The sequence below is a fragment of the Bacillus rossius genome, chromosome 8 (assembly GCF_032445375.1).
Source record: "Bacillus rossius redtenbacheri isolate Brsri chromosome 8, Brsri_v3, whole genome shotgun sequence".
NCBI classification, from domain to species: domain Eukaryota; kingdom Metazoa; phylum Arthropoda; class Insecta; order Phasmatodea; family Bacillidae; genus Bacillus; species Bacillus rossius.
Genome location: NC_086336.1, coordinates 36426463 through 36443484, shown reverse-complemented (window position 1 = coordinate 36443484; position 17022 = coordinate 36426463). Strand labels below are relative to the sequence as shown.

The window sequence follows — 17022 nt, the reverse complement described above, 5'->3', positions numbered from 1 at the left end:
CTGATCACTGCACTTATTGTGCATATTGGTGTGCGCAGTTAAGGGGGTGCCTCCCATTTCAGGTCATGATTTTATATTTATATTAATCACTGATCAACTTTTAGACTTTTTCAATTGTTTAACTTTCACGAAATGAAAAATATATACAACGCACACTTTTTGCATAAGCTGCCAAAGTTACATTTTTAACGTTTTTGGGTTTTACAAATAAGGAGAATTTAATTTATTGCAGAACTGAAACTTTTTAGGTTTAACTGGCTACTTCATGATATGGTTTGCATTTCTATCACAAAAACTTATTTCATGTTTCATGGCTGTCAAAATCGTAAAAAATTTGAGAATTTTGAAATGCCAGGTAAAATTAATTAATATTATCTGAAAGAAAGTCGAACCATACATGAAGTAGCCAGTGGCATTGCAGTTCAACCTAAAAAGTTTCAGATCTGCAATAAATTTGATTCTCCTTATTTCCACAACCCAAAAATGTTAAAAATGTAACTTTGGCAGCTAATAATGCAAAAAGTAGGCGCTGTATATGTTTTTTTTTTTTTTTCATTTCGTGAAAGTTAAACATTTGAAAAAGTCTGCAAGTTTATCTGTAACTAGCTGCAGTACCCAGCGTTGCCCGGGCTGAACACAGGGTGAAGGGGAACTGTTTAGAGATCAGATGTAGTTAGTAATTGTCTTCTTAATTTGAATGTCAAGTGTGCAAAATAATTTATATCACTTTCAGATCCCAACAGACGTAGTTCTGCCAGTTTATAGTTATTTACCTGGTCTGCATGTAATCTAGACTCTATAAATCAATTTAGAAAAAAAAACTGAAAAATAAGGGATTACTAATATTGAAAAGATTCCATTATCTAGCTAATGCTCGGCATGCATTGCAATGCCTCATTCAGTTTTGTTTTGTAATATGTTTTAAGTAGTTACACATATACAAATAATCTATCCATGTCTCTAAATATATATTTATCTCTATCTACATCTATAGTCCTATATATCTATGTATCTCTCTATCAGTATTTATCTCTTTATATCTACATATATACCTCACACTATCTATATGTATTCTATATGAGGGTACTGATTGCTTCGTTGTTAATATCACACGGGTGTTTTTTACTTGTATGGGAAAATTAAGAATGATAAGGGATCTAGTGCGTGGCAAAAATGTTAATAGGCAATAGGAAATAAACTTCTAGCGCCTGCGCCATTGTCAACACACACTTCGTACGTGTACTGCATGTTGTATCTAACCCCCTCCAACGCATTTGATTCTAAATTGGACTTTTAGTAAGGATCCCTAATGTTATTGATAATATAATATAGCCTATAGCCTTCCTCGATAAATGTACTATCCAAAACTGAAAGAATTTTTCAAATCGGACCAGTGGTTCCTGAGATTAGCGCGTTCAAACAAACAACCAAACAAACAAACTCTTCAGCTTTATAATATTAGTATAGATGACTGCAAGTATGAAATGTTGAGCTCGCGGCGCACTGACCTTCTTGCAGTACTCGAGTATCTCGAGCTTGTCCTTGAGGCAGGCGGCCTTGTTGCTCAGGTCGGCGACCCAGCGGGCCGTCTCCGCCATGTACTGGCTGTGGTACTGGGCCTTGTCGCCGCACAGCATGGCCACCTGCGGCTCGAAGTGCGCCGCCGGCACGTCCGCCGTCCCGGACACGGCCTGCGGGAACACAGTCAGTCACCACCGAGCTCACTCAATCATATACTAAGCTATAAACAAAATAGTGCGTGGAGTCCCTCCGCGCGGAAGAAGTGAAACTTCGTAATGTGGAAATGAAAAAAGGAAGGGGTAGAAATTGATTTTTAGTGAAATCATATTGTATCAAATCAAACCAAATAAATCATGAAATAATTCAACGATAAAAGCTGTTTATTTAATTAAGCGGACGGGTTCGCCCCAAGGAGAAAATTGACGCGGCGAGACCTCGTGGACATAGAGAAATGACACACACTCTCGCTCTGTCTCTTTCTATTCCCCCTCCCCAGGAGCGTTAAACGTTTAACGCAACCTTGTTGGAAGTCGCATTAGAAGTATAACTTCAAAAAAGAAAAATTTTGAAAATTGAACGAAAGAAAACATTTACGGTCAAAAAAAGGTGTTGAAACCAAGATAACGTCTTTCAGTTCTTAACACTAAATTATATATTAAGCTCTAAACAAAAAAAAAAGCCAAATTTTGAAAATTGAACGAAAGAAAACATTTACGGTCAAAAAAAGGTGTTGAAACCAAGATAACGTCTTTCAGTTCTTAACACTAAATTATATAGCCTACTAAGCTCTAAACAAAACAAAAAAAGCCAAATTTTGAAAATTGAACGAAAGAAAACATTTATGGTCAAAAAAAATTGTTGATGAAACCAAGATAACGTTTTTCAGTTCTTAACCTTAAATATTTTTAGCTCTCAGGAGAGTGATAAAAGTTAGTCGTCTAACGAGAGGGAAATTTTTTTGATATTTAGCAATACATCTTCTGCACGTTTACAAACCTTCCCGACAAACATACCGTAATGCTGAAACACGTGGCGATGGTATAACACGTTAAGTATTTCTCGTGAAAACTGGCGCGTAATTTTATATTTTAACTGATGTTTCATTCAAGCATTATTTTTTATTCAAACCGTGGGAAAGATAATCGAGTATTCAATAATTTGAATTTTATTTTGTTCATTAATGTCCTGGAGAGCTATTCAGGAAAGGTTTATAAATTACTTTAACTACTGGAGGCACTTACACAACAGAAAGCATAAATAAACGCCTGGGTAATGATTCGAACCCAGTACTAATGCAAGTGATACGCTTGTGTTCATGTAAATGTACGAATTTACAGATACGTGTAATTTATCATGAATATTACCGTACCATTTACAAAAAAAATACAGTGCAACCACCACACTTATTTTACCTGTAACCAACCTGCTTGCTCGATCTACGACTTTTGCACCCCGCACAATTGAGCACAGTGCCTGCGCAGGTTCTATGTGCGCTCGACTTAAGGTGGCCACCTAGCTAGGTCGCCAAACGGCGCGTAGAGTTTCAGGTGTTAAAGTGCCATTTACAAACCGCTCGAGGTTTATTAAAAGTGTCTGATTACGAATAGCGCTTAAAGCTATTGCATGATTATACAGAAGTTTCATTCCATGGTTTCGTCTATGAAGTGTGTTTTTTGGACAGTGAAAAAAAAGCTAAAACTGGTGACATTAGGGACGCGTATCATATTCCAGCATACGATGATAGGGCCACCCATACAAGTAACACAGAGGCGCGTTACCTACGCGAAGACTGCACGCCAGTTCTGTGCCTGGCGCGTAGAGGTGAAGAGGCGTGTGATGCGCGGGCCAGTGTCGCCCTTAGGCCCGGTGCACACGTGCGGACATTGTCCGCGCGGTGCCGCTGCGGCGCCGGAGATGCGTTCTCGGAAGGCTTGACTGATAAGAAGTAATGCACACTCAGCTGTGGCGCCGCAGCGGCACCGCACGTCCATTGCACGTCCACAGTGCTTACATTGTTGTCCGTAGATCCCTCAGGCACGCTGCGGCGCCGCACGTCCAACTACGTTCCTTAGTACATTGGTGTCAATCGAGCAGTGCACACGTGCGGTATGTTGCCGCAAAGTGAGATGGCAGCATCACTTGAATTTGAAGACATATTAGATGTTGAACTCTTCATCGCAGAAGTTAAAAGTTATCCAGAGATATGGAACGTAGCCGTTGAAGAATACCATGACCGTAATAAAAAAGATGTGCGTGGATCGACATCTGCCGTAAATTTTGCTAAACGTTTGACGAAAAGGATGACAAGGAAAAAAACTTGTTGCAAATCTGCCTCTCAGGAGCATTGAGTCGGTGAACGGATGCACCCAATGATTCTTAGTTGTATCTAATAAACATTTGTATACTAGGTACACAAAGAATACCCGTTTACGTTTGTACACATCCATCTCGTAAGTCGGCATCGTTCAGACTGTGCGGTATTTGTCCGTACTGTGTGAATGTGTTTCTGCGGCAACGTTGCGGCGCCGCAGCGGCGCCGCGCGGACGATGTCCGCACGTGTGCACCGGGCCTTAGCGCCCCCGCGCAGTCAGCTCATGCGCCCGGCCAGATGGCCACCTTAGTTTATTGTGGCCCGTCTACAGTTGCAATGTTTTAAACTGTGTCCGACGGACACTGATCACTGATTGGCCTACGTGACCCTTGACGTCACGCGTAGTGTGGGCGATGGTCCGAATACATTGGTCAACTAGAACTTTATGTCCCCATCTATGTCCTTTGGTAGCATAGAAGAATGAACACTCGTAATAAGTATTTGTTGTTTCCGGTTTCCGTTTCGAAAGGTAAACAGAAAAAAAAAACGAACATTTCGTAGCATTTACTTTTGCTTTACAGAATATAAATAAATATTATTGAACAGCCACAAATTTCACAAGTTAACGAAATATTTAAAACTTAGCTGCGTACACATTTGCAAAACATGGAAATAGTAAACAAAAACAATCGAAAAGCACTTATGTTGGCGCTCTGTATTTACTGCGCTCTGGTGACTACTTTAGAAATCAGTACATTCGGACATCGGACAACGCGATTGCAGACGGGGCTGTTTTCCATGAGACAATGTGACGTCATTCACATTAGGATAAGGACACGGACCGCCCACAGGTTCGGACTATTGTAGACGGGCCCTTACAGTCTAGGATTTAGACAGTTGGGGAGTTAGACATGGCATCAATCGCCACCATGATTGGCCAATCCTCACACGATGCACACGATGCATGCGACCCTCTCCCAGCATGACTAGGCGTATAGGCTTAGGCCTGAGACGCACCAACGTCCCTCCCTAACCCGGACCCTTCCAACAAATACACCTAGTTTTAGTTAGGATGGAAAAAAATTGCCAAACCCAGTACCGTGGAGGAATGATGCGTCAGCATCTTGTCAATATAATTTCACCCATCGGGAATCGAACACAGAATCTTCTTAGTTCACGAAATAAGTTCAATTTTTACTAAAATTCTTTAAAAATAATATACTATTACATTTTTAAAAACCTAGATGGTATCCAATTTATCAACGTACGGAATTTTCTGTAATTAAGAATGGCGGAAATCAATTGTCGGTCTATAAACATTTTTCTTGTTTCTTTATCTTGTCAAGGTTAAGTTAGCCATTGTAAGAAAAACTCTAGCCTCTATAATGAAAATGGCCTCTCTCCAAGTAACATGGCCTCGCAGGATTTTTTTGAAAACAATTTTTTAATGTAAAATTATTCTTAAAAGGTCCGTTTAAAGGGGGCAGGAGAGAAACACTTTTGGTAATATGAAAAATTGGAGTCAAATATGGGTTAGAATGGGAAAATTTCAAGATCGAAGTAAAGGTACAAACTCAAATTTCAATGTCGTCCGATGTAGCGGGCCGTCGATTCTTGACACCTTCAAAGGAAGCCTGTGGCCAGAGCACACTTGTACTTAAGAAGTATGGTAAGTATGAAAGCAAGTACTCCGAATCAATTTATTTCTACTACAGACGAGTGAAAACTGCATTACTGGGACTATTTTTTTTGCCCCCTTCACAAGTATTATTTACACTGATTTATAATTAAATGCAACATCTCAGTACCTACTTACTGATCGCTAGACAATGCAGCATCGGATTAACATAGGTACTAATAAACCTAATTGCAGAAAATATATTAAATTTTAATGCATAAAACTGATATTGGTATGCTGAGAAAGAAATTGACTGAGAGGAAAAAGGATTTCGTCATGTTAGATTTTTTGGATGATAAAAAAAACGAATTAACACCGTTTCTGTTTACTTTTAAATCAGAAGTCTGTCATGAATTTTTAAAAATTAAATCACGATTAAAAAAAGTAAAATATAATCATAAAAGCATTGTAATAAATTGCAAATAAAATATATATAAACAGGTAATATTTCCACAAAAAATCTCTACCTCTGGTAATAGCATTATATAGTAATGCTATTGTGTACACCGCTGAACATGTATGCTACGTATATACGAGTTATATACGCGGATATATATGTATGAACGTGCAGTAAAGGGCCTGCTTTTATCGAAAACAAGGCGAACACAAAAAAAAACAGCACAACCCCAGCTATATCCATACTTCCCTCCAGGGAAGCGCAATAATAAATTCACGGCCATTGCGTTTATTCTCGTTCGGAGTGGATAACTCGCAGAATGCGCATTTTTTTATTATTTTTTTTGCCCTTTTCTGTTTGGGCAACGCCCCCCTCTTGAAACTGCGGCCGTTAAAAGGGTCCAGAAGGAGGGGGGAGGAACCTCCCGCACGCCAACTGGGCGTAAATCAAGTCCGTAACGCCGTTGCGCGCCGGTCACGGACAACAACACGCCGCGTGATCTCCAAGAGCCGAGGCGCGGTGCAGCTGTTCCGGGTTCGAATCCCAGATATGGCGTGGGTATACTTCATGTGTGACATATTAGTTCTCGTCAGACGGCGTTTGCTGGGAGTAATTTCGTGCAAGCGACGGAAGTCAGGGAACACGGAGCTGCCATATTATGTGGCGAACCAAAATTCACAAAGACAAAGAGGAAATTTAAAGCATTAACTGTTTAATGAAATCGAAAAATATGTATGGTTATTTTAATAAAATTCCTTATCCAATATCAGGTCCAGGTCCGAAACCGGGGTTTAGAGTTTCATTACAAAGTTTAAAATTCCTGTCTGCTAATTAAATGACTTAACAGTCGACGTAGCTGTTCCGGGAAACGAATTCTAACGGCGGTTATGGATACTTCGTGTAATCCGCGTCCAGAAATGTAGCTGGAAACACAATTTGCGTGTATATTTATCCCGCTAGGCATTATCTTATTGCAATCGCCATCTTCAGGAAAGCAGTCTCCTACTGAGGGTCTCAGAAGTTCTCTCGCCTTGACCAGACCCTCATTGGGACACTGCAACCCTGAAGATGTCACCTGCCGTGTCGAGCGAAATGTCAGTGAACGACTTAGCCTTCGACGCAGCTACAATCCCGAAACCAAGCAACCTTAGACGATGGCAGCAACAGCCGGCAATGCTCATAAGATCATATTCCTAGATGTCTACATCTTCGCAGGCAATGGCACAAGAATGAAGTTCTTTCAGCCGGAATGGCACTGGAACAATACTTGAGAGTTGGGCGGGTGTTGATTCCGGACAGTTGTCGACCCTGGTTCGAGCGTCAGACGGCGTCGCGCTATTCAAGACCCCTGGCCTCGTCCGTCTCCGAAAGGCGTTAAGACAACCAAGTCACGCGCTGCATTTCCGCCTCACGCGCCACCCGTCCTAGGTGCCATTTCCGGTCAAACACACAAGTCTACAAACACACGCACACTCACCTTCCCTCCTTCCCACGCTTACTTTCGTACGCTGTTAGAATTATAGTTTACAAAGAATAATTGTTGCCCATTATTCAGACGATTTCGTAAATTTAAGGGTATTGAGTTGACCCATAAGAATTGTCTTTGAGTACCAACAAAACTCTCAAAAACACTATTCTTCCTTTCACTTGCCTGTTTACTCTGATACAGCTCGGTCTCAGACGTAATGTTGATTCTGTTTTAAATTTTTCGTTATTACTGGTGATGGTAATTACGAAGACTTGCGCACCTTTATACACTCACGATACTAAATGAACATCTGATCATAGATGGATTTATGGGGGGGGGGGGGGCCACGGGGCCACGTGCTGTAACCTCCCCCCCCCCCCCCCCCAGACGCTTAAAAATTGACAAGGAGTTTAATACGGCCCCGCTTAAATTACGTTCGTTATAACCCTTGTGCCCCCCCCCCCCCCAGGAAAAAAAACCCTGGATCCGCCCTTGCATCTGATCAAAAGAAGTATTTTTCAGAACAAATGCAAGGAAGGTATGTTAAAAATGTTAGAAAAAGCCCTTAAATAAAAAAAATAAACAAAAATTAAGAAGTAATTCAACATTACGTGCGAGACATAGGTACGTATCAACGGAGCACATAACTAGCAATTCGGAATCCACCATTGTTTCCACGAACAGCCGGTCGGCATCTGGGACTAGGAAGAAACCTTCGTACATTTGAGCAGTATGCTTCCTGGAACATTCAGTCAATTAATTTTATTTTTTCAGTGTACACTGTCGAAAATTTTTAACTTTAAATTTGCGAAGAACTCTGGTAACAAATTATACAGATATCTTCGTAAATTTGCAGGTACTAAGTTCACTTCCTTTGAGAATGAACCCCAAATAATCTTGGTATATCAGCAAAACTTCACAAAAAAATGTAAAGACTACTTGCAAGAACACTCTTACGTCTTCCACGTTTGTTTTCACCCTGTTTTTAACGAAAAACAGAGCTCAAAAGTTTAAATATGGCGTAGTTTATACGAAGATACGGTAATCTGAAATTATGAAAAAAATCTTCGTTTATTTTTGGCAAATTCTTCATTGAAACGTTTGTAGATTTATTGTGATTTATAACAGTGTACGAATAGGGTGCCAATGATGACACTCACAAGTCGTAGTACTCATATTTTGGATTTATGTAATGATGGGGCTGAACAACTGTCGCTGTGCATTACAGGGAAGTATGTACAATCTTTCAAATTGTAAGCAAATACAATGAATTACTGCGAACAAAATACATTCCAAACGGAAGCGATTTTCGTCATTTAATGAGAGTTATATCGATTTTACTGTTTTTCAAAGAATCTTCGCCATTTCTACCCCTTTGGTCGGATTTTACCGATTAACGAACTCGACTGAGATTTTCCATTAATATATTTTAGTATCAGCTTGTGATTTGTGGAAAATTAAGGCAGTTATCGTGTAAATAAAAATGTGATATTGTATATATGTGTATATATACACACACACATAAATTTGAGTTGACATGGTTTTGGGGTCTATGGACCATGAAACTAAACACTATATAAAACTTTTACGAACGTCGCCCTGGTAACGACTACAATAGGTAGTATTTGGAAATATATTAGCTAATAATCATTATGCACTGAGATAAATTGCAAAACACAGTAACTTCTTACTCTATGGCTGGCGGAATAAAATTTTGAACACTGCGCAATTATTTCTTGGTATATCGCGAGCGTGTTACGCCACAACGGCTCCGTTCTAATTACACGCCCCAAGTGCGGAACGAGAACAGAGCCAATGACGAAACTATCGCTGCATACATGAACAGGGTGTATTGGAGATTAACAATACAGTTTTGAAACTGAAACTATCAAGATATTGGAATTACGCAAGTAAAGCGACGTCATGAACTTTATCCCATTTTGCATTACTGAATACATTTTAGCGTAGGAAAAATACGTCAACAGCCAAGTGACAAACATCTAAAAATAGTTTCAATTCAACAGTTACGTAATTAACGGAAATAGCAACTACGTATTTGATTTTGCATTTGACACGATATTAGTTTAGTAAATAATCCGTGTCAGCCAATCACCAAATGTAGGTTTACCTAAGGCATTGATAGATTTGATGATCCGATTAAAATTGACGCGTGATTCGAACTTGTAGGTACAACTTTTAAGTTGTTAAAACATAAACACTTGTCAATCCCTTTTCAAACGCGTTATTCGCGTCTATCGTAATTCCAGAATAAATGTTTGGTTTGGCGATCACTGAAAGTGGTTTATTTAGTTTTGGACTAATCTGATAAAAACTCATCTTAACGGTTGTAGAAGGCCACGCCTAATAGATTGCTAGGGAGGTATATTTAGCGAGTGTCATGTGATTCGGAATGAATGTAGAAGGAAGCTACAACAACAACAACAAACTGCCTTACGCTAATGCTGGACACATCACGGTGAAAACTTCATTCCCGGGCGTTAACAGTGCGTGTTCACACTAGAGATTGATGCTAACCGTATAACCAAGCGTAGCACTCCTTGGTTGTTCTCACAAGTTTGCGTGTCTTTCAATCACCACCACCCTCGAAATAGTTTCGATTCTGGCAGCCACACAACGTATCATTCAAATATATTTTTTTTTGTGTAATTGCATGCACATGTCTTGGACTATTATCAACACAAACACCAAGGCTTTCCGGCATTCACTGAAACGGTGTACACGTTTTTGAGTAACATCTGCACACACTTCTCCAGTAGGATATGATCAGAGACAGGAAAAATTCGCATTAGACTCTACGATAAGACCACAGTTCTCAGTATACTCGGGCAAATGTCACCTGCTCATTGGTTGCCGACTGGTGAGACGTGTCAACTTAGTAGCCTGTGATCCTGCAATTCTTTATCTGAGGGTTTCTAACTGGCCAAACCGTGTGCCAATAACAGAAGCAGTTTAGAGGGGATTCACGTTTGAGTTTTATCCTATCACCAAATGAATCCGCGAAATTTTCTAGTCCCTGGATATGATACACAAATGTCCGCAAATTTATTTATTTTAAAGGTATTCACATGAATCCATTATTAGAGACCTGCAAAAATTAAGTTTTTTATTATTTCCCGACAGTCTAAAATGAACATGTGTCTAGACTGGAACTAATATTGTGTCATTTGATCGCAGGCTACTTGAAACCCTATCCTTCCTCCATTCCCCGAAGGACTAAAAACCAATTGAAAACACCGTGAAAAAAAGAAAAGGAAAGAAAAAATAACTACGTGCGACCCAGAGGGAAGGTGAAAAGTGGCAGCAGCCAATAAAATCATAGTCTAGCTGGGCACAAGAATATATAGCTAATTTGGAAGGTTTATCCATGGTTTATCACTACAGACCTGAAAAATTCGCGGGTTCATTTCGTATTATGCTAAAATTCAAATAACTATACCTTAGTGCTGCTTCTGCCATTGGTTCACTGTTAATCTGGAGGACTGAGGGCCAATTAGAGACCCTCACCCATAGAAGTGTCGAATCACAGGCCACCCAGTCGAGACGACTCACAAGTCAACAGCCAATGAACAGTTGGCATTTGCCAGAGTGTGTAGAGGATATTGGAGTCTATCCTGGAGGCCATTGAACCCGCGAATTTTTCCGGTCTCTATTTATCACTAGAAACTTGGAAATTTCGCGGATTCGTCTGGCCCCAGGGCAGAATTCAAAGACATGGGTGTGCTGAACACGATGTTTGCTTTTCCACTGGTTGAATTCTCAGCGAGAACATTTTATTCTTGTTAATTGGCATTACATAATTCGCTTATTTCTCTCCAAGCTGGGGTATCGTTGGCTCACGGTCGTAGAGGGGCGTGTCCAAATAACTGCTGTCCAACCGTGAACACAGTGTAAGAGTGTGAAGGTTTGCATTCTAACTTGCGACTGAATTATTGTGCAAAATTTCCGTATCTCTATTTTTATTTATCACTAATGTTTGTTCAGGGGGGGAAAAAAAAAGTTAAATGCATAAAGAAATGTAGATACCACGTTTGTATGGGAAATTTACTATTTAAATATATACATGTTTTAAAACTCTTTTTAAGTGAATCATAAGTACTTTATTTTTTTAATTTTTCAATAATTTAGTACTTAATTTAACAATCTTATGTACACAAAATGTTTCGTCGTCCAAACAAACGTGCAGTGCAAAGGAGCTTGACCGACAGTTTGAACGAGGTCCCGCAGAAGGGCAGACTCCCCTTATGGCGGCTCAGATCACCCCCCTCCCGACGGCACTCGAAGTGTTTGCGATCAAGATTGCAAACGACAACACTCATCTCCGATACGGAGCGCTACAAGAGCTTGTTTCCACACAAGGACGCGGACTTGGTCGGGAGGGCTGGCCGGGGCGTGCTGTGATTGGCCGCCCGAGGGTGTTTGCGGAGGGCGCTATAAATCATAATCTTCAGCTCAGCAGTCTTTCAACGAGAAATAATAATAAAAAATGTGTGCGCGGAGTCCACACGCGACAGAAGTGAAAATTCTTGCTTATTAGGTATAGATAGAGATCAATTAGTGTTTTTTTTTCAATTGAACAAAATATAATATTTGAGAATAGTAAGGATGCGGGTATGATTTCAAATTTAAAGGGAAAAAAATGTTGCATCCTTTACTCTGGCATCCGTTCATTGGCACTTTCTGGTGCCTTTTTTGGCGGTTTATTCCCACGTTGCCTTTGATAATATGTACCTCTTATGTGCTTCTGTCTTTTTATTATTTTCAGGCATGATGTTAAATCACAATATCCTGGTGAAAAAAAATGAAAGAACAAAAAAAAAACACTCCAATCGAAAAGAAATTACGCTTATAAAGTCTATCCCACAAGTCTAATCTATAAGTCCCTTTGACATTTCAAAACACAGTGTTCACATAACAAAAATAAATTAAACTTATAAAGCTAACCTCTTTAAGTCTATAGGTAGGTATGTTTTTTTTTTCATTTTCAATCAAACTAATCACATAAAACTGAATGATGCTTATGAAGTTTCACTTATAAATAACTCTTTTCCACACGAATAAATAAATTTAAGATGCTTTAAATAAAATAAAATAAATATGATAGCGTCAATTGTTAGCCGTTACGAAAACCGAGGAGCAGACAAACACAAGCAGCGTTACGAGGATTCCGTAACTTCACTGCTGCGTCATTCCTACCTTTCCTCGTCCGGCCGTCGTAACAAGCGCACAGCATGCTACACTGCGTATCTATCCCCCTCCCCCTCCTCACCATCGTCCCATTCACTGCTAGTGCATGTGTTGGAGTGGCGTCGCCGCTGACGCACTCTCCTCTACCGGTTCCCCCACCACGCACCTAACTATTCCCCTCGTGCGATCTGAATTTTCGTAAAGCTCGAAAATTGTAGCCCCCCCCCCCCCCCCCCCCCCCCCCCGTTAGCAAAGAAGTGTTACTTAAAAAAAAAAAAACACTATGGGTGAGTTGGTTGTTCTCGAATTGGAACTACGTTCTAAAAATACACAAAAAATAACTGGTACGCCCAAGAAGAAAATACAATCAATAGGTAGAACATAGATTATTTCGTAGATTTATTTCACTTCAAGCTATAGACTAAACTTGATTAGACACAATGAAACCTTTAAGCTGGAGTCGCAATGTCACGACGGACACGACACGACAGGCACGACACGCTCAGCAGCCAATGAAATACAAGGTCGCCGTGACGTCAACACGACCGAATACGCGACAGGACTGCCCACAAGAAGTAGGTAGATTCTATTTCTAATCGTCGGGTCTTGCCGCACTACGGAAAGCAAAACAGAAACATTGCAAAACTAAACTTCAAAAATATTTACCTAAAATATTTACTTGGTAGAGTTTTATGTGCTGAAAAACGAATTTTCATTTTACGTTCGGGTACACTTTTATATTTGTAGTGTGACTTCAACTGTTTATCACGTTTCTTTTTAATTTTTCGCATAGCTAACAGAGGAATTATTTTTTCTGACCCTTATTAACATACGTATATCTTGCTTCCTTGTGTCTAAAATAAACTTAATCCCACTTTAGTTCCAGAGACAACTCAATGTTATACTGTTAAGCAATTGAAACATGAACAGGAAATTAAAGATTTCTATAGGGCCTACGATATTTTTAGCGCATTCTATACGAACGCACTTGGCATGGGTAGATTTTCCGACAGCCATATTAGAATTCGCCGTGTTATTGTCGTGCTATTGTGACCGCACGCTATTAACTCTGTCGTGCTGGAACGATGCACGACGTTTTGTCGTGATTTGTCGTGTGGTGTCCGTCGTGGCATTGTGACTCCAGCTTTAGAATGACCACTGGTCGGCAACAGGTCACATGGTTACACGTGATTGGATAACCACTTATCCTTTTTTACAACTGATGGTTAGAGACCGGAAAAATTCGCGAACTCATTTCGCGATAGGCTAAAATACAAATAGTTATAGTTCAGTGCTGCCTCTGCTATTGGCTCACAATTCACATGGATTACTCTGGGCCAATGAGAAACACCCGACCAAAGCTTTATCGAATCACAGGCTGCTACGTTGGGACGTCTCACAAAACAGCAGCCAATGAGTGGGTGGCATTTGACCGAGTGTACGTAGAACTATGGAGTTCATCCGACAGGTCATTGAACCCGCGAATTTTTTCCGATCCCTACTGATGGTACAGAATCGTCAAGTGCGTTGTCAAGAACACTGCAGTCCACTAACAAACGTGAAGCAGATGCATATGTGCTTCAAGACTACTTTGCTACCCGAGGAACCCGCGTAATAATCATTTCTCTATTATTTATAGCTGAACGTCGCGCACATAAAGGCCCTGCCAGAACCAAGAACTGAAAATGGGAAAATTTTCCACGAAGAAAAAGAAACGATTAGTTCACAAATTAATTTCGCTACAAGTTAGAACCAAATGACCTATATCTATACATACTAAAGCTATTAAAGTGTGCACTGGACGTTAGAAATGTCAGTGTCTTTTCAACTTTTTGACTTTGTTGTAGCTGATTGCGCAACACTGCTATTGCTAGCTGAGGATAGTCACGGGAGGTACCAAAAGAACTGTGGGCCAACCATCAGAGAATTGGAAAATTCGTTTTATTTTCCTGCACCAGGATGAACTCCACACTATTGTACACAAATAAGTGGGTGTCTATTGTCCATTGGCTGTTGTCACATTTTACCTTCCCGCTGGACTGCATGCGATTGGGTCATTTGAATCTAGTAAAGGTTACTACTGGTCTATTTTTCTTGGAGGTTGGGTAAACACTACCTACGGTCCAATGAGGGCGCAGTTCAAGTGCATAATGATATGCAGACCTGTCTCTCTCCTGATAATAACGCGAATTTTTCAGGTCTCTGTACACTTGATTCGGTTAAATGCTATTTTAGATGTTTGTCAGTGGCTTCCGGTCCTTCGTTGGGGTAGGTTATGGAATATATCGTGATCCAATGACGAGAATCATTCGCGCGTTAGACACATTTTCATTCTAGACTGTTACCAAAGTGCAAACGCGAATTTTGCACGTCTCTATCGATTCACAAACGAGGCTGCAAAGCAGAAATATAAATAAAAAGGCTTCTAAACCAGTAAGCGATACATTAAATGCCATAAATCTCTAGAGACCTGAAAAATTCGTGTTATTTTCTGGCACCAGGACGAACACTATCGTCCACAAATAAGTGGCTGTCTACTGGCCATTGGCTGATGACACAATTTCAGCTTCCCGTCCGATTCCAGGTGATTGGGTCATTTTAATTCTGTGATGTCGTTACTGGTCTCTTGTCCTTGTGGGCGTTTCAAAACTACCTACGGCAGTTCATGTGTGCAGACTAGCCTCTCTCCCAATGATAAACGCGAATTGTCCAGATCTCTAATACTCTCTATATTCCAATTGCAAATAACTCGCGAAACCGGTGCTCTTTTTTTTATTTTAAATTATTCCGGTTTCGTAACGTACTTCACGGCTTGCCTCCTTCCCTCATCCCCCTCCAAACCACAATCACGCGCAGACACTGCAGGGCGGCTGGTCTTCGGAAAACCAGTCGAGCGAGGTCATTAGTTCTCCGCCCGCCCACCGCAGTCCCCGGCGACCCCCTCCTCACCCAAGGGTATCTGTATCTGGGGCTCGGTACAGTTCAACAGCCTCGTTCCTCAGGCCGCGCTGAGACGCGCCCGACGACAGCACAGTAGGCACAGTAGGCGCATGCGAATACTGTCTTTTATTTTAGGTGGAGTTCCAAGAAATACCTACCACATATTGTAGCCGTCACTATTGTGCGACTTCCGAAAAATTTTTATAAAATTTTTTGTTTAATGGACTCCAGAACTATCGTCACGTAAACTCAAAAGTTTATACTTATATATATATATATATATATATATATATATATATATATATAAAAGTTTATACTTTTATATATATATCACATTTTTATGAACACGATAACTGCCGTAATTTTTCACAAATCACTTCCAAACTGATACATAAAATATAACCATGGAAAATATCTGTCGAGTTCGTTAATGAGCAATATACGACCAAAGCTGTAGAAATGGGGAAGGTTTTTTGAAAAACAGAAAAATCGGCGTAACTCGCATCATATGAAAATATCACAACCCTGTGAACTTTTTATAACTCCCAAGAGTATTACCAAAATCTTTTGTCTGGAAACGTTTTTGATACGACCAACCATAACTGCAAAAAGTTGAAAAAACAAGGGTTGGAGGCCTTCGTAGGCACAACATAGAATTCGTACAAATTATATATTAATCTTGGATTTCTTATCTTAAACTTTTGTCTGAAACAATTTTTGACTAGACGAAACATTGCTGCAAAGGAGTTGAAAAATTAAAGGGGTGGAATTAAAAAAATAATCAATCCCTGTACCATGTAAACTATTAAATCCGTTCTGTTTTATTATAAAACCTAGATTATTATCTATAACATTCGTCTTAAATAACTTATTTACGACAAACCATTACCTCATAACTCCCTTTGCAGGCACAACATCGAATTCGTTCGGATATTTTGTATATCTTATAATTTATTTTTAAAATTTTGTCTGGAACAATTTTTGATTAGATTAACCAAGGTGCAAGAGGTTGAAAAAATGAGGGATGGAATTTAAAAAAAAAATCGTAACTTCCTAGTAGGTACACTATCAAGAAAGGGGTGGAAATAACAATGGTATAAAGAGACAAAAGAAGTCATTAATTTTTTTTAGATATACTATCAAATCAATTTGTAAAACTCCTAAACTTTATCTGAATCTTTTGGCTCAAACAATTTTTTGATGAAACGAACTATTACCGTAAAAACAGGGGGGTTAAATTAATATATATATATATATATATATATATAACTTCTTAGTATCAAATTCGTCAGAATTTATTAAAAACCACCTTAATTTTACCTTAAACCTTTGTCCAAAAATGTTTTTACGACCATGTATTAGTACAAGGGATGAAAAATAGTGTTTGGATGACCAACAAAAATTGCGTAACAACCTTAGTAGGCATAATATGAGTTTCATTAGGACATTCAATGCTGGATGTATTACGTTAAAAACATTCAAAATCTTTTCATTGCATGGA

General features: G+C 39.6%; 2 protein-coding genes across 2 annotated transcripts in view; one reads left to right on the top strand and one right to left on the bottom strand.

Annotated features, from left to right (window-relative positions):
- Positions 1-17022, top strand: part of LOC134534735 (dynein axonemal heavy chain 10) — a 426663-nt gene that overhangs the window by 72511 nt on the left and 337130 nt on the right. The gene's annotated exons all lie outside the window — the stretch shown is intronic.
- LOC134534736 (amyloid-beta-like protein) overlaps positions 1-17022 on the bottom strand; it is a 409943-nt gene that overhangs the window by 298999 nt on the left and 93922 nt on the right. Inside the window, exon 2 of the mRNA XM_063373237.1 lies at positions 1509-1691. Coding sequence (XP_063229307.1) covers positions 1509-1691 — 183 coding nt within the window. The remainder of the gene's footprint in view (positions 1-1508; positions 1692-17022) is intronic.